Source organism: Limanda limanda, chromosome 3, assembly GCF_963576545.1.
Source record: "Limanda limanda chromosome 3, fLimLim1.1, whole genome shotgun sequence".
Lineage (NCBI taxonomy): Eukaryota > Metazoa > Chordata > Actinopteri > Pleuronectiformes > Pleuronectidae > Limanda > Limanda limanda.
Window position 1 is genome coordinate 871,356 of NC_083638.1, and position 21,145 is coordinate 892,500.

At 46.6% G+C, this 21,145-nt stretch overlaps 1 protein-coding gene across 1 annotated transcript in view; it reads right to left on the reverse strand.

The window, feature by feature from the left end:
- Nucleotides 1-455: 455 nt before the first annotated feature.
- The window catches only part of LOC132998036 (multiple epidermal growth factor-like domains protein 10), an 84,618-nt gene continuing 63,928 nt past the window's right edge, over nucleotides 456-21,145 (reverse strand). Inside the window, exons 15-26 of the mRNA XM_061067521.1 lie at nucleotides 18,053-18,199; nucleotides 16,363-16,497; nucleotides 12,325-12,453; nucleotides 8,925-9,053; nucleotides 6,827-6,955; nucleotides 6,060-6,188; nucleotides 5,128-5,361; nucleotides 4,561-4,712; nucleotides 3,400-3,469; nucleotides 3,264-3,320; nucleotides 1,436-1,648; nucleotides 456-643 (exon numbers count right to left, since the gene is read on the reverse strand). Of these exons, the coding sequence (XP_060923504.1) occupies nucleotides 456-643; nucleotides 1,436-1,648; nucleotides 3,264-3,320; nucleotides 3,400-3,469; nucleotides 4,561-4,712; nucleotides 5,128-5,361; nucleotides 6,060-6,188; nucleotides 6,827-6,955; nucleotides 8,925-9,053; nucleotides 12,325-12,453; nucleotides 16,363-16,497; nucleotides 18,053-18,199 (1,712 nt within the window). The remainder of the gene's footprint in view (nucleotides 644-1,435; nucleotides 1,649-3,263; nucleotides 3,321-3,399; nucleotides 3,470-4,560; nucleotides 4,713-5,127; nucleotides 5,362-6,059; nucleotides 6,189-6,826; nucleotides 6,956-8,924; nucleotides 9,054-12,324; nucleotides 12,454-16,362; nucleotides 16,498-18,052; nucleotides 18,200-21,145) is intronic.

Below are 21,145 nucleotides of genomic sequence, written 5' to 3' on the forward strand. Positions count from 1 at the left end.
GTGCTCTTTATACTTTCAGTCCTTGTTTCTAGAGATCTCTGGAGTAATGAACGTCTCCAGATGTTCATAATGTTCCTGCACTGGTCCAGATGTTCACTCTACACCAGCTGCTCTTCGTCCGGACTCTTCTGAACCGGGTCGGATCCAAGGAGACCAGATCCGCATCTTCCAGAGGAACCTGGTGAACCCGTGTGTGTGTGTGTGTGTGTTTGTGTTTATTCCTCCGTCTGTTCACCACACAAACAGATCAGATATAATACAGTGATAAGATCTCACACACACACACACACACACACACACACACACACACACACACACACACACACAAATAAATAAACAAATATTAGTCCTCATCACAAACTGAACTGATCTTTTCCTGTTGTCCCACTTCATAGTTTCCTGGTTCACGGGGAAATGGGCGGAGCACTGGTCCACCATGTTTTTGGGGGTGTGGTCTAAAGCAGGGAGCTGGTGGGGCTGCCGGGCAGGGGGGGACTGTGGCTGTGGGGGGGGCTGTGGCGGACCGGCAGCAGGTCGTAGTGTCCCGGGATGTGACTGTTCCTGGGCAGGTCGTACGGGTTCTGAGGGAAACTGAGCGGGACCACCACCCCCCCGGCCCCCTGGAGGATGCTGATGGTCGGTTCTGAGGGGGGGGGGGGGGGCAGAGAGAGAGAGAGGGGGGGGGGGAGACAGGAAAGTTAAGTCATGTTGATGAGGTGAGTTTATATTTTCTGTCCGTTAAGATAAAACCTTCGGGACAGATTGTAAATAAACGAGTGGATCATCAGGAGCTGAACTTTGACCTGGAGCAGGACAAAGGATCTGATCCATGAACGTCTCCTCACGTTCGTTCAAAGACAAAGACAAAGACTGGATCATTTCTCAAAGACAAAGACTGGATCCTGATGATAAATCAACATATTTACAGGACTGATATTTAAGAGTTTGTGTCCAAGACTTAGAAGTTCCTTCAGAAGGTAGAAGCTCTCTGAGGTTCAGAGACGCTTCAGCTCAGAGAGGCTTCTGGGTGAAGAGGAGTTTTCACTATCTTCAGATTTCTATAGAGGAAATAGTTTGTTAATCAACTTCTTTTCGATGAATTAATCAAGTTTAAAATACCAGTTGGATTCAGACCCTGAACTGAGACACAGGTGTTACATCGATCAGACACGTTTGAAAGATTCGATCTCTTCATTAAAATCCACAATGAAGAAGACGAACAGACGATACAATAATGAAAGTGTAGAAGTGAACCTCTCCTGTTGGAACCTGAGGAAACGCCACCGCTGGAAGTTCTGATCATTTTATTCTATTAACTTCAAACGAAGCTCGTTAGTGAAACAAAGAATCTTCTGAGCTGGAATCTTCTCAACATGAAGCAGATCCTGTGAAACGTTTTAAAGATTTAAACACAAGTGAAGGATCCTGGTCGTACCCATGTCGTACACGTTCTTGGCGGGAGCCGCGGTGGTCGTGGTGATGATGGCGGCGGAGCAGCAGTGCGTCACGTGGTCGTGGCGAGTCGGTGATTTCATCTCCACGTAGCTGCTCTCAGAGTGCTTGCAGAGGGCGGGGGGGTCGTTGATGGTGGCGTACGGGTTCTCGCTGCTGAGGGAGCAGGTGCTGGACAAGGATCCCTTCATGTAGTCTGCACACGGGACACAGGAAACACACGCGTCACTCCACACGCACACGGGAGGGAACCAGAGGGTTCACCACACGCTCACATCCTGTCCGACCGGAAGGATTCATGAGAAGGTTCTGAACTCTGGAGGCAAAATGCTGCTGCTCATTAAAATACAAATTGATGACGTATTTCTCTGCAGACCTTAAAAGACCTTTTCAAAATGTTAAAAAACCTGAAGATGCTCAAAGAGTCTGAAGCTGAAACCAACCAGCTCCACCCGTCGGATCTGCTTTCACATCGTATGATATCTACGACCTTTATGATCTGTAGCTATTGTTTTTTAACCCTGTGGATTTCATAGTATTAATTGTGAAGCACTTTATTACGTGTATTGAAAAGTTCTACACTAATAAAGTTATTATTCATTTCCATGTCTTTGTTTCCTGCAAAGTGTGAATGAAACGAGCATCCTGGGATAACAGTGGTTACCATGGTGACCTGTGTTATCTGATGCTGTGGAGACTTGAAGACTTTCCTGTTTATTACGTCTTTAAAAGTCTTATAAGGAAACTTTGTGTTCATCTACAACAAATCTACGACAGAAACCAACAGTTGTTCACTTTCTCACTGAGACGCTTCACGATGTGAGAAGACGAGTTTGTTTCTCTTCATCACGGATCAAATGTTGGTTTTGTCTTTTCGTGAGATTTGTAGAAAACAGGGAAAACGTTCAGGATCAAACATGTTAGAGTCAAGCTGGAGGTCAGAGGTGAAGCTGCAGACATGAACACTGAGCAGGTCAGGGAGCAGGAGAGAAGCTCTGAGGGGTTAAAGGTCAAAGGTCAACACAGGAGGACGAGCTCAGCAGGACGAGGACAGAGGAGTCGGATTCTTCCTGCAGGGACACAAACACACATGTGAGCAAACAACCAACACAAACAACACAAACAACACAAACAACACAAGGTTAACATGGTGCAAAGGTTTCTGAGGGTTTTTTAAGCTGCAGCTGTTTTCTGTCAAATCTGTTTCTTCACCTGGAACCTTCTCGTATCGATGATCAACACAAAACAACATCACACAATTCCTCTCAAAAAGCCCTTTGAGACGAATTGTGATTTGTGAATATGGGCTATACAAACAAAATTTGATTGATTGATTGATCACTCGTTCTACAGCTCTGTTCCCTGAGCGTCTCTCAGGATCAGATCTTCTCACTGAACCCGGACTGGTAGAGATGTTGTATCATCTCTTTGTTACATTAACACACATAACATAACAGTATATTGCATATTGCACATCCCCATTTCTCTCCTGCTTTGCATTTTACTTTTTATTTAACTTTTTATGTCTTGTATATATATTTGTTTTATATACAGTTATTTCTTTCTTATGTGAAGTACTTATTGTGTTTTTATGCTTTATGTTAAATGTATGCATCTTTTTACCAAAGAAAATTCCAGGGAGGTGTAAACCTACTTGGCAATACATCCTTTCTGATTCTGATTCTGATTCTGATTCTCACTTTCAAGGGAGAAGCAACATGAGGAGAGGCAGTGATTGGCTGAGGGCAGTGATCGGAGCAGGGGATTGGTGCAGGACTCAGGGGGGCGTGGCCAGGCCGCCTCACACTGACCTCGGTAGCGTGGCGGCTCTAGGTGGTGGCTGTAGCGCCGATCGATGCAGTACACACCTGCAGGGAGACGAGAGGGAGGAGCCTGACGTTAGAGGATCTGCACAGTGTTTCTGAAACCTGAAGCTGCTGCACTGACCCAGATCGCTGAGGTTACAGTAGGCTCCCCACTCGGGGGCGCTGTTCCTGTGGCGCCGCTTCGTCTTCATCTGGAAACAACACAGCAGAAAACCACAGACTTCACACAACAGACCAGGAAACAGTTTGTATCTTATTCTTTAGATCTGATAAAAAGCTGAAATGTCTGAAGCATCTGGATCGACGGGAGAATCTGAGTCACAGGGAGAAGGAAATGTCGTTACTTCCTGTTTGCTCCTGTAGATTAACACCTGTCAGGATTTCAATATTTTTAACTATAGTCTTTGCTGACTGAACGCTTAACCAAATAAAGATAGGAACAGTTTTAGTTAGATATGAGGCCTTCATACAGATCATTAGCAATAACCTTTTGATTCTCAGAATGTTCAACCTTGAATTTAGCTGGAAATGTGTGTGCGTCACAACGATGGTCAGTCTCACAGCTGTCTGATAAGGTTCTGGAGGTCAGACAGAGCGACTTGTTGACTTCATTTTGTGACATTGTTTAGTTTCGAGAATGCGAATGTTTACACAGATAGGATTGTTTTGATGAAGCAGAAAACATTATATTCTTTTCTCCAATTGTAAACACCTTTTGTCCGTCATGGCATCTGCTGAATCAAGGCCTTTCATGAAGTAAACAGGTTGCCGAGCAACTATAGCGTCATTGGGAGTGTCTCCCTGTCTACTTCCGTATTACAAATGCCAGGAGGATGGACTACGCCTGCGCACTTCCGAGGAGGAGGAACGAAGATCTACTGTATAAAATAGACAGACGCTGGATGTTCATCGCTCTGATACAACTAATGTACTGGAAGCCCATTGCTTTGCTGTAACCTGTTCATTGTTTCCTAAATAAATACTTTGATTGACTAAACTGAGTTCGGCTCGTCTTCTCTTAAAGGATAAACGAACACGCCTCACAGTAGAGATCTTTTTGTGTTCTGTGAGGCAGCTCGCCTCATCCAGAGTAAAGTTGTAATACGAGAAAGAAGTTGTCATTTAATGAGAATTGTTATTTTGTCCATATTTAAAAAGCACAGCGCCTCAGATAACCCCCTAACCCTAACTTGTGGATAATCACCCCAGTAAACAGTCAGTGGTGGATCTCTGTGCAGGAGCTACTCTCCGGGGGGATGGGGGTTGGGGGGGGTGGACCCACCTTGGCGGCGGCCCTCTTGTGCGGCGTGGCGTAGTGCGCGGCGTACGTGCACGGCCCCAGCGTGCGGTAGCTCGGGTTGGAGAAGCAGCGGCCGACGGAGCTGCTGCTGGGGGAGGAGTCTGCAGAGGAGAGCAGGCCTGTGCACTGCAGCCCTGCTGTCAGCACATCAACACACAAGCTCACAACACGACAACACGACAACACACGCACACGCATGTGCACGCACACGCTGCACCTGACTGACACAAGGAGTTCATCTATGACAGTGACACAGTCGTTGAAATGATCAACGAGCAGCTGGAGGTCGGAAGCTGAAAGAATCTGAATCACGTGAAATCATTTTGATTTGATTCGTTGTTCGGGTTCAAAAATGTTTTATCAACTGGAAACTGAATATTGAAGGATCAGTTTTCCTGTGATTGACAGCAGAGAGTTTTTCACAATTCAATAAATAACCCGAACAACCAATCAGAGCCTTGATCCTGTGAATCGTCCTCGTTCGGTACCTGAAAGAGAGAGAGAGAGGGGGGGGGGGGCAGGAAGTCAAACAGGGTGACGGCGTCTCACCGGACAGGGAGTAGTCTGTGGCGTTGATGTGCAGGGCGGGGGTGTAGGTGACGCTGGGCACGTGGTGACCCTTCTCTCTCTGCCGGTAGCGGAACCACACCCCCAGGCCGAGCATGGCCACGATGAGCAGCAGCAGGAACACGATGCCCAGGACGGCGCCGGCCGACTGGCGCTCGGACGCCAGCGCCGGGCTGATCTTGGTGTAGGGGTTCAGCTCCTCCATCATCAGAGCAGCTGAGGGACACACGGCGTTTACATCATGTTTAGAAACCTTCAGCCTCTGAACCGAGCGCCAACAGGAAGTGAACACGCACGCCATCCTGAGAAAACATCTGAATCAGCATTTTTAAAGGAAACTTCTGATGTTTCTATACCTAGTTGATTATACGTTTTTTTAAAGTTTAAAGCGAAACGTATGGAGCATCATGAGGTCATGTGATGTCACGATGCATAAGACACGCCCCCCAAACGTTTGACACGTTTCCTCTCAAAAGCCTCAGCGAGCTTCCGGGTTGGTTGTCTCCGGAGGGCGTGTCCGAGGTGTCGTCCAATCAGCAGCGACGTGTATATAAATGGATCTTAAAGGGACAGGAGCCAAAACCAAGAGTTTGAGACAGAGGCTGAAAGAGGAGCAGCAGCGATGGACACGATGAGGACACGGATGTTTCTTCATAACTTGAAAGCAGGTCGTCTCTTTACAGTCACGACACTAATTAAAATGATCAACCTGAGTAAAGACAAGTTTCCTTTAAGTGCGAAAGAACAAACTCAGATCTACTGAGATCTTTCACTAAGTTCTAAATGTTTAATCAGAGGAGAAAAGTTCAGATGAAGTGAAAGTGAAGGACAACAGTCCGGCCTCCTTCGTCCCTCAGGATCACTCTCACATTCATCTCTCGTGTGCCCCCCCCCCAGCAGCCATTGGCTCTCACCCTGGTCGCAGCGGATCCCTTTGAAGCCGGCGCTGCAGTAGCAGGTTCCCGTCACGTAGTCGCAGGTTGCGTTGTTCAAACACTCGCACAACTGCTGGCAGCCGTAGCCGAAGGTCCCCGCAGGGCACTCTGCACAGAACACAGAACACACACACATCCCAGTCAGCATGTGCATCTGTATTTACATATCTCAATATTCATATGTCATCAAGCAGCTGGTCTCACCACACACTCAGGTCTCATGGTCCAGTGTCTGAAGCTTCTCAGGAACTCATTAAGTTTCTAAACGTCTCAAATCTGCTCTTGTTTAATACTTTTATTACATTTATCTTTTTCTAAACTGCTTTTATATTGTTTCATCATTATTTCTCATTAATCTACTGAATTTGTTTCAACATCACATTTCTGAAGTAACTGTTTATGTTCATCTGCAGTTGTCCTGCAAATTAAATTCATATATAAATGTGTGTAAACATTTTCTCAGCTACAAACTTTTTTCCTGATTATTCTGATTCCACCTGAATAATTATACAACTATAATTTAATAATAATTAATGTGAATTCCATTGAGATTTCTACTATTTATGAAAATAAGATTCTGTTAACGATGTTTAAAAAAAACGCACCTACTTAAAAAAGTATCAAAACCTAAAAGGACCAAAGCTGCGACCTGTTGGTACGACACAAAGACACACACACAGACACAAAGACACAGGGACTCACACACACAGACACACACAGACACACACACACAGACACACACTCACTGAGTTCACAGCTCTGCCCGATGAAGCCCGTCCTGCAGGAGCACTTCCCGTTGATGTGGTCGCAGTCGGCTCCGTTCTGACAGCGACACACCTCCGCACACTGAGAGCCGTAGAAACCTGCCGCACAACCTGCAGCAACACAACACAACAACTGTGAATCTATGAGACAAACTGGGACTATGAGACAAACTGGGAATATGAGACAAACTGGGAATATGAGACAAACTGGGAGTATGAGACAAACTAGGAATATGAGACAAACTGGGAATATGAGAGAAATAAATTGATAATTTATCCTGAGACCTGATGCTGATCATATGTTGGGACATGGTTTTTGTGCAAAAAGCAGGCCTCTCTTTCAAGCCTATATTTGTAGTCAAAAATCTGAAAGCACATGGCCTGTGTCTTGAAAAAGCCACACGCCGCATGGACTGGAGCAAACTTAATCTCCCAGAATGCAATGTGTTCTCTTTGTCCTGAGAAGGTCAAATAACTCAAACTCCCAAGAGGCTACATGTCCCCTTTGTTTCAGCATCTTCACACATAGGTGCGAAGTTCTACCGAGATCAACTCCATTGGTCAATCTGGCCACATGACCTGGAGGCCACTGGGCCTATTTAAGAGCAGGCCTCCTCCAGAGTCTCTCTCTTTCTCCAATCCCTTGGAGGGCGGAGGACTGCTCCAGCTCTCTCTCTCCATCTACCACCACTGAGGACAGCAGGCTGCCGGCCTTTCCTCCGGCAAAGGTCGAGCTTCCAGCCCACCTTCTCAATGAAACCTCCTCGCCCTTCAAGTTCTACCAATCTCCTTGCAGCGATTCGATATCCTGCAGGTAAGGAATTCAACAAGCAACTGAACTGCACAGCTCAACAGAACCACGAAAGCAGAACCCTTACGACCAACCGAAGACGTCACACGAGCCAGAAGACTTCACAGAACTGAGAACTGGACTTCAACTTCTTTTCCCCTTTCCCTTGGACTGGTAACATAATCTGGGTTTAATAATTTTACTAGGCTAAGCAAGACTGTTTATTTGATTCTGTGTGGTGTTTATAAGTTTGATATATGTGGTGATATTGTGTTACAAGTTAAATCAAAGTTAATGTAAGTTAGGCTCTACACAGACCCTGCCATTTTCTAATTAGCATTCTCACAGACACGCATATCTCTTCACCTACTTAACTACGTCCCCGACCAGAAGGAGGTTTGCTATCTTAGAGACCATCTTAAAAGACTACAGGAAGGTGTGACTCTCTTTGTTAGCCACCATTTTGAGAGCCCCCCCCCCCCCCCACACACACACACTCACATACACATCTTTGTTTGTTAGCACATATTATTAGTAACTTGTGTTTTGATACTTATTTATGTTCATAATAAATGTTTTCTTTTAAACTTGTCCTGTCATTAATGAGGCATAAGTGAATTTTGCCAACCGTTACACTGTCAAGAACTCTATAAACCTTAACTGTTGATTATATAATCTTTAATAGTAAATATTAAGATTTCTAATTGAATTAGATCTAAATGAGACTGATCTTAATCAATAAATTGGCTATCTTTTCCCTTCCTTTGAAGGGTGGTGCCTCGCAAGAACTTAAACTAACTAAAGTTATTATTTAATATTAATATTTTAAATATTAATGTTTTATTTTTTATTTTGATAATCACATTTATTGAATGCCTAAAGGCACACCAGCTTATGGTGTCACTCCTAACCATTATTGCACAACACATATTATATATTATAAAACTCAGGAAACAGAAAAGGACTGAAATGAGTTTTCATTGAAGGAAAGGAGGGAAGGAGGGAACGAGGGAACAAGGATGCAAGGTAGGAAAGGGAACGTCGTTTCCAAAGATGCAGTTTTAGTATCTTCCACCAGATGGCGGTGTAGGGATGAAGTCTAAAGTGGTTGAAACAAGCTCCTCCAGCCGCCAGTGAGTGTATCAGTGTTTCCCTCATTAGATCTGTGTGTGTCCCTGTGTGTGTGTGTCCCTGTGTGTGTGTGTCCCTGTGTGTGTGTGTGTGTGTGTGTGTGTGTGTGTGTGTCTGTGTGTGAGTGTGTGTGTGTGTGAGAGAGAGAGAGAGACGTACGCTGAGTGCAGTAGAGTCCCGTCCATCCAGCGCTGCAGTCACACTCTCCGTCCCCAGCGCTGCACTTGGCTCCGTTGTGACAGTTACATGTGTGGATGCAGTCTGGACCCCACGAGCCCTGAGGACATGCTGACAACACACACAGAGACACACACACACACACAGACACACACACACACACACACACACAGGGACACACACACACAGAGACACACACACACACAGACACACACACACACACAGACACACACACACACACAGATGAACACACACGCACACAGACAGACATCATCATGACGACCAGACATCTGGACAGCCGGAGCCTTCGTTAGCCTCTCCAGTGACGGAGGGACGGACGCTCTGCTCAATGTTAGATGGACAATTAGAGTCAGAGCCGGGGGGGTAATTGGCTCCAGGTTCCGTCCCAGATAGGACAGAGAGGACAGTGAGGACAGTGAGGACAGAGAGGACAGAGGACAGAGAGGACAGAGAGGACAGAGAGGACAGAGAGGACAGAGAGAACAGAGAGGACAGAGAGGACAGAGAGGACAGAGGACAGAGAGGACAGAGAGGACAGAGAGGACAGAGGACAGAGAGGACAGAGAGGACAGAGAGGACAGAGAGAACAGAGAGGACAGAGAGGACAGAGAGAACAGAGAGGACAGAGAGGACGGAGAGGACAGTGAGGACAGAGAGGACAGAGAGGACAGAGAGGACAGTGAGTACAGAGAGGACAGAGAGGACAGAGAGAACAGAGAGGACAGAGAGGACGGAGAGGACAGTGAGGACAGAGAGGACAAGGGAGGACAGAGAGGACAGAGAGGACAGAGAGGACAGTGAGTACAGAAAGGACAGAGAGGACAGAGAGGGCAGAGAGGACAGAGAGGACAGTGAGGGACAGAGAGAGGACAGAGAGGACAGAGAGTACAGAGAGGACAATGAGTACAGAGAGGACAGAGAGGACAGAGAGGACAGAGAGGGACAGAGAGGACAGTGAGTACAGAGAGGACAGAGAGGACAGAGAGGGCAGTGAGGACAGAGAGGACAGAGAGGACAGAGAGGACAGAGAGGACAGAGAGGACAGAGAGGGACGGAGAGGACAGTGAGGGACAGAGAGAGGACAGAGAGGATGGAGAGGACAGAGAGGACAGAGAGGACAGAGAGGACAGAGAGTGCAGTGAGGACAGAGAGGACAGAGAGAACAGTGAGGACAGTGAGGACAGAGAGGACAGAGAGGACAGAGAGGGCAGAGAGGACAGAGAGGACAGAGAGGACCGAGAGGACAGAGAGAGGACACAGAGGACAGAGAGGACAGAGGACAGAGAGGACAGAGAGGACAGAGAGAGGACAGAGAGGACAGAGAGGACCGAGAGGACAGAGAGGACCGAGAGGACAGAGAGAGGACAGAGAGGACAGAGAGGACCGAGAGGACAGAGAGGGACGGAGAGGACAGAGAGGACCGAGAGGACAGAGAGAGGACAGTGAGGACAGAGAGGACACAGAGGACAGAGAGGACAGAGAGGGAGGACAGTGAGGACAGAGAGGACAGAGAGGACAGTGAGGACAGAGAGGACAGAGAGGACAGTGAGGACAGAGAGGACAGAGAGGACAGAGAGGACAGAGGGGACAGAGAGGACAGAGAGGACAGAGAGGACAGTGAGGGACAGAGAGAGGACAGAGGGGACAGAGAGGACAGAGAGGACAGAGAGGACCGAGAGGACAGAGAGAGGACACAGAGGACAGAGAGGACAGAGAGGGACGGAGAGGACAGAGAGGGACGGAGAGGACAGAGAGGACCGAGAGGACAGAGAGGACAGAGAGGACAGAGAGAACAGAGAGGACAGAGAGGACAGAGAGAACAGAGAGGACAGAGAGGACGGAGAGGACAGTGAGGACAGAGAGGACAGAGAGGACAGAGAGGACAGTGAGTACAGAGAGGACAGAGAGGACAGAGAGAACAGAGAGGACAGAGAGGACGGAGAGGACAGTGAGGACAGAGAGGACAAGGGAGGACAGAGAGGACAGAGAGGACAGAGAGGACAGAGAGGACAGTGAGTACAGAGAGGACAGAGAGGACAGAGAGGGCAGAGAGGACAGAGAGGACAGTGAGGGACAGAGAGAGGACAGAGAGGACAGAGAGTACAGAGAGGACAGTGAGTACAGAGAGGACAGAGAGGACAGAGAGGGACAGAGAGGACAGTGAGTACAGAGAGGACAGAGAGGACAGAGAGGGCAGTGAGGACAGAGAGGACAGAGAGGACAGAGAGGACAGAGAGGACAGAGAGGGACGGAGAGGACAGTGAGGGACAGAGAGAGGACAGAGAGGATGGAGAGGACAGAGAGGACAGAGAGGACAGAGAGGACAGAGAGTGCAGTGAGGACAGAGAGGACAGAGAGAACAGTGAGGACAGTGAGGACAGAGAGGACAGAGAGGACAGAGAGGGCAGAGAGGACAGAGAGGACAGAGAGGACCGAGAGGACAGAGAGAGGACACAGAGGACAGAGAGGACAGAGGACAGAGAGGACAGAGAGGACAGAGAGGACAGAGAGAGGACAGAGAGGACAGAGAGGACCGAGAGGACAGAGAGGACCGAGAGGACAGAGAGAGGACAGAGAGGACAGAGAGGACCGAGAGGACAGAGAGGGACGGAGAGGACAGAGAGGACCGAGAGGACAGAGAGGGACGGAGAGGACAGAGAGGACCGAGAGGACAGAGAGAGGACAGTGAGGACAGAGAGGACACAGAGGACAGAGAGGACAGAGAGGGAGGACAGTGAGGACAGAGAGGACAGAGAGGACAGTGAGGACAGAGAGGACAGAGAGGACAGTGAGGACAGAGAGGACAGAGAGGACAGAGGGGACAGAGAGGACAGAGAGGACAGAGAGGACAGTGAGGGACAGAGAGAGGACAGAGGGGACAGAGAGGACAGAGAGGACAGAGAGGACCGAGAGGACAGAGAGAGGACACAGAGGACAGAGAGGACAGAGAGGACAGAGAGGGACGGAGAGGACAGAGAGGGACGGAGAGGACAGAGAGGACCGAGAGGACAGAGAGAGGACAGAGAGGACAGAGAGGACAGAGAGGACAGAGAGGGAGGACAGAGAGGACAGAGAGAGGACAGAGAGGGACAGAGAGAGGACAGAGAGGGACAGAGAGAGGACAGAGGACAGTGAGGACAGAGAAGACAGAGAGGGCAGTGAGGACAGAGAGGACAGAGAGGGCAGTGAGGACAGTGAGTACAGAGAGGGCAGTGAGGGAAAGAGAGAGGACAGAGAGGATGGAGAGGACAGAGAGGACAGAGAGGACAGAGAGGACAGAGAGGACCGAGAGGACAGAGAGGACAGAGAGGACAGAGAGGACAGAGAGAGGACACAGAGGACACAGAGGACACGGCCTTACGTCTGGAGCAGTCCTCTCCGATCCAGCCTGTGAAGCACTGACAGGAGCCGTCGATGGGATGACACGTCCCGTTGTTGGTGCACGAGCACGACTCAGCACAGGCGCTACCGAACCGTCCACTGGGACACACTGTGGGGGGGGCAGGAGACAGACACAAGACAAACTCACTGAGTATCAGGTCAAAACAACACATTAAGATCATCAGCAACATTTATATAAATATACATCTGTTCTACATCTGTATTATCGGACATGGAGCAGATGTGAGAGATGAAACAGATTCAACTCACAGAGACGTTTATGTTTCTATATGAGAATCAGAAGCTCTGACACACATCAGTGTTTATAACTTTCTTCCATTATGACTCTAAATTAAAAGCTGATGGAAAGTGAAGCGTCAGCAGTGGATGGAAAAGTTAAAGCGTCTTTTTAATGGTGCTCATCATTATGGAGGAAATTCATCATCACATCATGTTTCTGTGAATTAAAGTCAACAAGGAACTAAACTGTATTTCTCAGTGTGTAGATGAAAATGAACCTTTGGCTAAATCTTCGTTCTCTGAATGAGACAAAACACTCTCAGGGTTTTAGAGAGTTCGGTTCAATGGAACAATGAAACTGTTCAGTCCAGCTGAATCACCGACAAACATAAATCCAGCTCGGCTCATATTGTTCTGGAAATATCATAAAGTGTTTAACCAACGTTCAGGATCCGTGAAGAAGTTACAAGCTTCAAACTCTTATCTTTGATCTGAAAACATCTTATTTGAGCTGATGGGATTTTAATATTGCAGTAAAACATCAATAAATCATATTTAATCTCTATTTTTACTTCAGTCTCAGAATGTGAGGAAGAAGGACGACAGAGGAAGGAAATGTTAGGAAGAAAGAAAATCCATTCAAAAGAAATACTGTAAGAAGATTAGAATTTAAATCTATTTCCCTCATCAGGAAGCTCGTTAATAAAAGCTGGTTAATGAGGATGATTTATCTTCTGTGACCTTCTCCTTCAGTGGAACATTCAAAACTCATGTTCATTCACATTATCTCCAAACTGCACATTAATTAAATCACTCAAATATCTCTGTTCCTCCTGTTTAGACGTTATTTCTTATGTCAAACGTTAAAAAGTGTTTTATCTGTTCTCTAAAATATTAATAACGTGTCACGAACATTAGATAAACCTGAGCTCACTTGTAAATTACTGGTAATGAACTACACCTAGCTCTCCTGTAGAGAAACCCATTCAGAGGGCTGTGATTGGTTCCTAACCCTGGACCAGATGTTTCCTAACCTGGACCAGATGTTTCCTCACCCTGGACCAGATGTTTCCTAACCCTAGACCAGATGTTTCCTCACCCTGGACCAGATGTTTCCTAACCCTGGACCAGATGTTTCCTAACCCTGGACCAGATGTTTCCTAACCCTGGACCAGATGTTTCCTAACCCTGGACCAGATGTTTCCTAACCCTGGACCAGATGTTTCCTAACCTGGACCAGATGTTTCCTCACCCTGGACCAGATGTTTCCTAACCCTAGACCAGATGTTTCCTAACCCTGGACCAGATGTTTCCTCACCCTGGACCAGATGTTTCCTAACCCTAGACCAGATGTTTCCTCACCCTGGACCAGATGTTTCCTAACCCTGGACCAGATGTTTCCTCACCCTGGACCAGATGTTTCCTCACCCTGGACCAGATGTTTCCTAACCCTGGACCAGATGTTTCCTAACCCTGGACCAGATGTTTCCTAACCCTGGACCAGATGTTTCCTAACCCTGGACCAGATGTTTCCTCACCCTGGACCAGATGTTTCCTAACCCTGTACCAGATGTTTCCTAACCCTGGACCAGATGTTTCCTCACCCTGGACCAGATGTTTCCTCACCCTGGACCAGATGTTTCCTAACCCTGGACCAGATGTTTCCTAACCCTGGACCAGATGTTTCCTAACCCTGGACTAGATGTTTCCTCACCCTGGACCAGATGTTTCCTCACCCTGGACCAGATGTTTCCTAACCCTGGACCAGATGTTTCCTCACCCTGGACCAGATGTTTCCTAACCCTGGACCAGATGTTTCCTAACCCTGGACCAGATGTTTCCTAACCCTGGACCAGATGTTTCCTCACCCTGGACCAGATGTTTCCTCACCCTGGACCAGATGTTTCCTAACCCTGGACCAGATGTTTCCTAACCCTGGACCAGATGTTTCCTAACCCTGGACCAGATGTTTCCTAACCCTGGACCAGATGTTTCCTAACCCTGGACCAGATGTTTCCTCACCCTGGACCAGATGTTTCCTCACCCTGGACCAGATGTTTCCTCAGCTTGTGATTGGACGAGTGGAGAAACCGGACGAGCTCGTTTCCGAGCCTGAACGCAGCTTCCTTCTGATCCACTTTGTTTTCCACTCCATCGTGTTAGTGACGTGAACTTCCTGCTGCTTCTGGCCATAATTACACTTCTTTATTTTCAGATTTCACCTAATCTAGTTAAGTTGATAAAATATTGAGATAGAGATTCTTTGGGCTCTGATAAGGTTTTAATGTGCTCTGGGTTTTATGATTATTGTCAATTAACGTGAGATGAAACATTATGTAATAAAATCCGAGTGTTCCGGTTTATTTCAAATGAGTTGATCAGGTTAAAAAAGTGCTGAGAGTATTTTATATAAATATATATATTTAATATTTAACATCACAATTTTTAACAGTTATAATTAGGATAAGACAACATTTAAATATAAATACACGAGCTGTTAGTTTATATAACTTTTCTAAACTGATGTTACTGCATTTTCCACCTGTTGCATGAAGTGTATTGTGTTGATAAGTTGTGTGTCCACTGTGTGTGTAGCCCAGGAGAGGAAGTGCACTGTGAATATGATTCAGATAAAGATCATTATTCAGGCTTTGATGAAACGCTGCACTTACGTAACAGTTCCCAACATATGACCAGTGTGTGTAACGTGTGGATCAAAGCAGCAGCTGCTGGATCCGGGCGTGTGGACTGGAACCAGCAGGACTCAGAGAAGATAATGAGCAGGAGAGGGACCTGTTCCCTGAAGAGCTTCTCTTTACTCAGCTCACTCTGGAGTTCTGTCTCATATTAAACGTGACTCTGCACCGAGGTCACTCAGTCCCTCGGTCACACATGAAATATCGCTCACAGCTACTGGACTCGTTCTTTGGTTCATGTTCCTCAGAGGATGAATCATAACAATGTACTGATGTTCTTTTATTCAAGTTAAAGTTTCATGTAGTTTCAGGCTCCGCCCTCATTCTTTAGAGCAGTGTTTTGTCCACGTGAACGTTTTGGAATCGTTTTAATGTGCATGTGATGGAGTGTCATAACCTCAGGTCTCCTGCATGTAAACATCTGTATCACAGCAAATACAGAAGGGAACTGGACTGTGACATCTCGGGTAGTTTCCACTTGAAGAACTTTGATTTCTAGGTTGAGGAGGTGAAATCCTATTTGGCCTCATTCAACAATCAGCAGGTACAAACAGCCGATGAGCGGTTTCCCTCTCACATGTAACCGACTCCTGAAGACTTCACTCGTCAATAATCTCATTAGCTCGTACAGAAGGTTCTCCAGCACAGAGGGAACCGGTGCATCTGATTTATCCTCCAGTTATCTGAGGGCCTCCTCAAAGATGCAGCGGCCAGCAGAATGGCTGATGTAGAACCGGGCATAACTAAGGCCGTCTTCATGTTTAATGATGATGAATATTTCACATCATTCTCCTCCACGGCTCTATTTAAAATTCCACTTGGCACAAACCTTGGGCCGAGAATTAAAACCTGTTTAACCTGAAGAGGATCTGAACCGCAGCAGAGTCTTGTTCAGTGGAGAAAAGGTTTGAAAAGCAGAGAAGGTTTCATCTTTTAAACTCGTCTCAGTCTTCGCTACAGAAACAAAGACGTTCCAGAGCTGGAGAGGGACGCACTGCTCTGTCCATCAGAGACGAGATAATACGACTTTATTCACACACACAGACACACACAGACAGACACACACAGACACACACACAGACCTTGGTTGCAGAGGGAGCCGAAGAATCCAGAGAGACATTCACAGTGTCCGGTGACGTGGTGACACGCTCCGTCACTGTGGAGACACTGAGGACAGGACTGACTGCAGCGGTGACCGTAGAGACCAGAGGAGCAGGCTGTGGAGGAGACACAAACACACACACACACACACACACACACACACACACACACACACACACACACACACACACACACACACACACACACACACACACACACACACACACATGTTAGAAGTGTGGGGGTAAGCAGTGTGTGTGAGTCTCTAGAGGAAACTACTGATTTGTTAATTCATTTTTAATGATGGGTCTTATATCCTACTTTGTCCTATGTACATATATAAACGTGTATATACTGTATATAAATACTATGTGTGTGTATATGTGTGTGTATGTGTGTAGAAGTCCCCCCACACGTCCACTTGTTGTCTCCATCAGTTGAGCTGTATTTCCTCCTCCTGGTTCCTCCTCCTCTCTAAGTGGTGAGATCAGCTGCTTCTCTCACAACAGCTTCTCACTAATTGAGTTAACTGCAGGAACCAGAGAGACGCACAGGGAGTGTGTGTGTGTGTGTGTGTGTGTCTGTGTGTGTGTGTGTGTGTGTGTGTGTGTGTGTGTGTGTGTGTGTGTGTGTGTGTGTGTGTGTGTGTGTGTGTGTGCTCCACAGATCAGGGAGCAGCTTCGATTCAAACCCACAGGAACCAGTGGATGATTTTCAGAGAACTAATGATGTGTTTTTAAAATACAAAACAATCTGATTGGAGACATTTAAGGTTCCAGTATTTTTATATTTTATATTTCCCCCGAGTCGAGACTTCTTCTTCCACCAGCGTGTGTTCCCAAGGTCGAGCAGGACGCTCCACTCTGAGGAGTCACAGCGTTTCAACTTGCTACAGGAAGTCAAGGAGCTCGAGGACGTTTCCACTTCCAGAGACGTTTCTCTGTCTTTAAATCCCCAGGGGGCGGAGCTTTGTTCTGGTGTGGGCTCTAACCTTCGGGTTATTTAGCATATGAAGATGTTTCCGTCACTCAAGAGATGATAACCGTTACCCGACAGTCACCTGGAATTTAAATCCCCAATTAACACTTATGTCAGTCCTATAAATATAATAAATAATATCTGTTTGCATGGAAATCATTAGGATCCCAACGTATTCAGTGGAAAGGTCTGATTTCACGATGTTCGATGAAGAGATGACAACTTCCTGGATCCTGGGATCCACCAGAACCTGATGAGTTCTCAGGACCATCGAGAATCCTCCAGTTCCTCCTCATGAAACCAGTTCAGATCCCAGATCCACGTGTTGGGCGCCTCCCATCAGGGTCTGTGGCCCAGGCCGAGCTTCACTGTGTCACTGGTTATCTACTGTATCCTCTGTTCAGTTTCCTGCTTTGATTATTATACGTCTCATCCCACTTGTTCTCTTTATCTGTTCTTTCTTTTCATTTGACTCCTGTTGTTCTTTAATGTGTGATATTAATAAAGAGTCAAAGCTCAGCTGCACTCACGGGTCAATCAAGCTGCTCCACAGACACTTAGTCACATTCTTTCATTCTGGTGATGCACATTCTCTCACAGTGTTTCTGCCGTCAGTGCAGTGTGTCGGAGAGTATAAGTACAACATACATGTATAATATTATTATTATTATTATTATATTAGTATTTTATTACCTCGTCTGCAGTTGGTTCCTCGGTATCCAGGAGCACACACGCAGGATCCGTCCTCTGGGGAGCAGGAGCCACCGTTCTCACAGGAGCAGCTGGACGAGCAGTTCTGTCCCCAGCGTCCCTCGTCACACACACTGTCACAACCCACACCTGCACAACACACACACACACACACACACACACACACACACACACACACACACACACACACACACACACGCTCCAATCAATAAAGATCACTTTGTTTGAAAAGAACATTTTGGCAAAAACCTAAATTCTCCAAATTCTGCCGGAGACTTTTTGCCCTTTAATCATTTGCTGAAGTGTCTGGTTCTTTCATCAGGGTTGCGTTGGTGTGTGTGTGTGTGTGTGTGGGTGTGTGTGTGTGTGTGTGTGTCTGAGACGCACAACGATCAGAGGCCTCACTGCTCACAGGGGACACACACACAGACACACAACTTAAAGACACATTACTTTTGACTCACACTTGTTTCCTGGCGTCTCAACTTCTACACACACTTTCCGTTTGTGTGTGTTGACAAGTACGACAACTAGAAGTATACACTCACAATCATAAACTGGACACAACAATGGACCACATGAAAACTCCTAGACATGAACTCATCTCGATCGCCCCCTGGTGGCTGGCTGCAGTATGGGTCATAAACCTCCTCCGTGTTAGCAGACGGGACATGGACCAAACTAACACAAAGGTGAACTGGACCTTCTGGATGAGAAGTGAAACATCTTAACTTTAATGTTTCACCTTATCTTAACCAGCCCGACCTCCTCAATCTGAACCTCACATCACCTGTTTCCATAACAACCCTCAAACACACATTTAAACTATAAACCAACATGTCGGTCTCCAGGGTCAGATGTAGTGATTCAGGATGCTGCTACTGTAGTAACACAAACACACACACAGACACACACACACACACTAAATACAGCAACAGACAGTGAGAATGGCGTGCGCTCCCTCTCTCGTGTCTGCAGCTCATTAGAAACTTCCTTTGACACAGAATATGAGAGAATAGCCGAGTGGGGCACAGGCCGACATTACAACTCAATTAATAAAATACCTCCGAGCCACAAAGTGGGTGGAAATCTGAAGCTCTGTTCATCAGGACGTGAAGTTAAAACAAAGGGTGGGAGGTGGAGACTGGGGGGGGGGGGGGACATGTGGATTCTGGGAGAGTTAACTCACATCGACTGTTTCCAAAGTGACAAACGTGTTCAGAGAAAATCCAAAAGTCTGATTTGACATAAAATCAAAGAAGCATCATCTCACATGATGCTTTTAAATCCAGGTACTGAGACAATTAAGATTAAGATTAAGATACATTTATTTAAGATACATATAAAAGTGGATCATCCAAAGTTTTACACTTACACAAACTCTCTGTGTGTGTTTGGGAGCTGCAGTAGAAACCAGGACAGACTGGAGTCATCTCAATGGGACCAGTGTGTGATCACGGAGGCAGACGCATGTTTACATTTGTTTCTGTTTTCTACAGGTAAATTAAAATTAAAGTCTCAACCATAAAAACGGTTTAATTTCCTCTTGTTGTGTTGTTTGTCCTCTGGGAACCCGACGGGTCACAGGAGGAACTTTTTATGAGCTGAAACAAACACGGTTTTTATTTCAGCTTAATGAAAACACTTCTCTGATCTCATGGGACCGAGTTCCTCTTCATCTCATTCTGTGATTACACAACATGTCTTCACTTCTTCAAACTAAACTCACTTTACTTTCTGGAGCTGAACTTTACAGAGAGAAGGTGAAGTTGTGCTGTTGTGTTGTTTCCTCTCCACTCGGTTTTCATCTCATATCGATACAACTTCTAACATAACAATACAGAAACAGGTCATTTTAAATCTCTCACATAAATCTGAAAAGTCTTTTCTCCACGTTCAGATTCCTCTGGTGTTACAGAGGTTTCTATGGATGTAAAGGTTTAAAGTCTCTGTGACCCCGGGTGAGAGAGACATCTTTCACCTTGTTCCTTTATTAGGGGGCGTGTCACACTCCCAGCTTCCTTAAATCAGGAGCATGTCATGTCTGTCAGTACCACAGCGCCCCCTGGAGGCCTGAGACTGCACCTTGTAACTCTGGTGTAATGTGATGGAACATTATAATAATAATAATAATAAAACTGTCAGACAAGCAGAGCTGGAGCTGAGAGAGAACTGAAGGGAATGTCCCCGGTGAGGACGTCATGTGAGAGACGTGAGACAAAGAGCTGAGAGACGCTGGAGGACTCAGGACACACGTGGAAGTGAAGCCGTCCACTCGTCTCTCATCAGCAGAAGCCGAACACATTTCAATAACTGGTTGTTTCTACGTGAGGTGATGAACATGAGGCTCAGAGGACAGTGAGTGATGCGTCCCACCTGCAGGGGGCGCCGGAACACTGAGCTGAGCTGTCAGATCCAGAGCAGCTGGAGTCACAGGTTGTAGTTTGTTGTGCCTCAAATCGATTTGTTTGTTTGTTTCACATCATGATGTCGCTGCTCGTCCGTCTTCAGCCTCAGATTCTGTTTCACAGATCGTGTTCAGGTACCCCCCCCCCCCTGGTTGAATTCAGACTGAAGCCTCTGAAGCATTTCCTGCGTCTTTCAGATATTTGTATTCAAGTGTCTTCATCAAGCATAACATCACAATCAATACAAACCGCTGCTTCATCTCAAAGTGGATCAGTGTCCAATTTATCATCTGGATCAAACCTCACGTCCACATGTGGACTCCAGCTCCAGCTGCTTCTCAGAGAGAAAACTGAAGATCTGTACAAAGTCAATGGAGACGCACACACTGGACGCGTGGTGAGAATCGATGTGAACACGTCTGAACAAGTTGAAAATGTTTCATCTCTAACGGAATCAATTCTCACATTTTCCAGAGGTTTGTGCTTCAAATCGTCCAGAGACGAAAGAGGAGACGAGTAGAAACAGAGAGAGTTTGTAACGAGTTCAGTGAGAGGCTGCACGGAGAAACACACACGGACACACAACACACACACACAACACACACACAACACACACGTCTGCTGGCGCTGCTCTTCATCACTGTGAGAGAATGATGAGGTTGTGTTT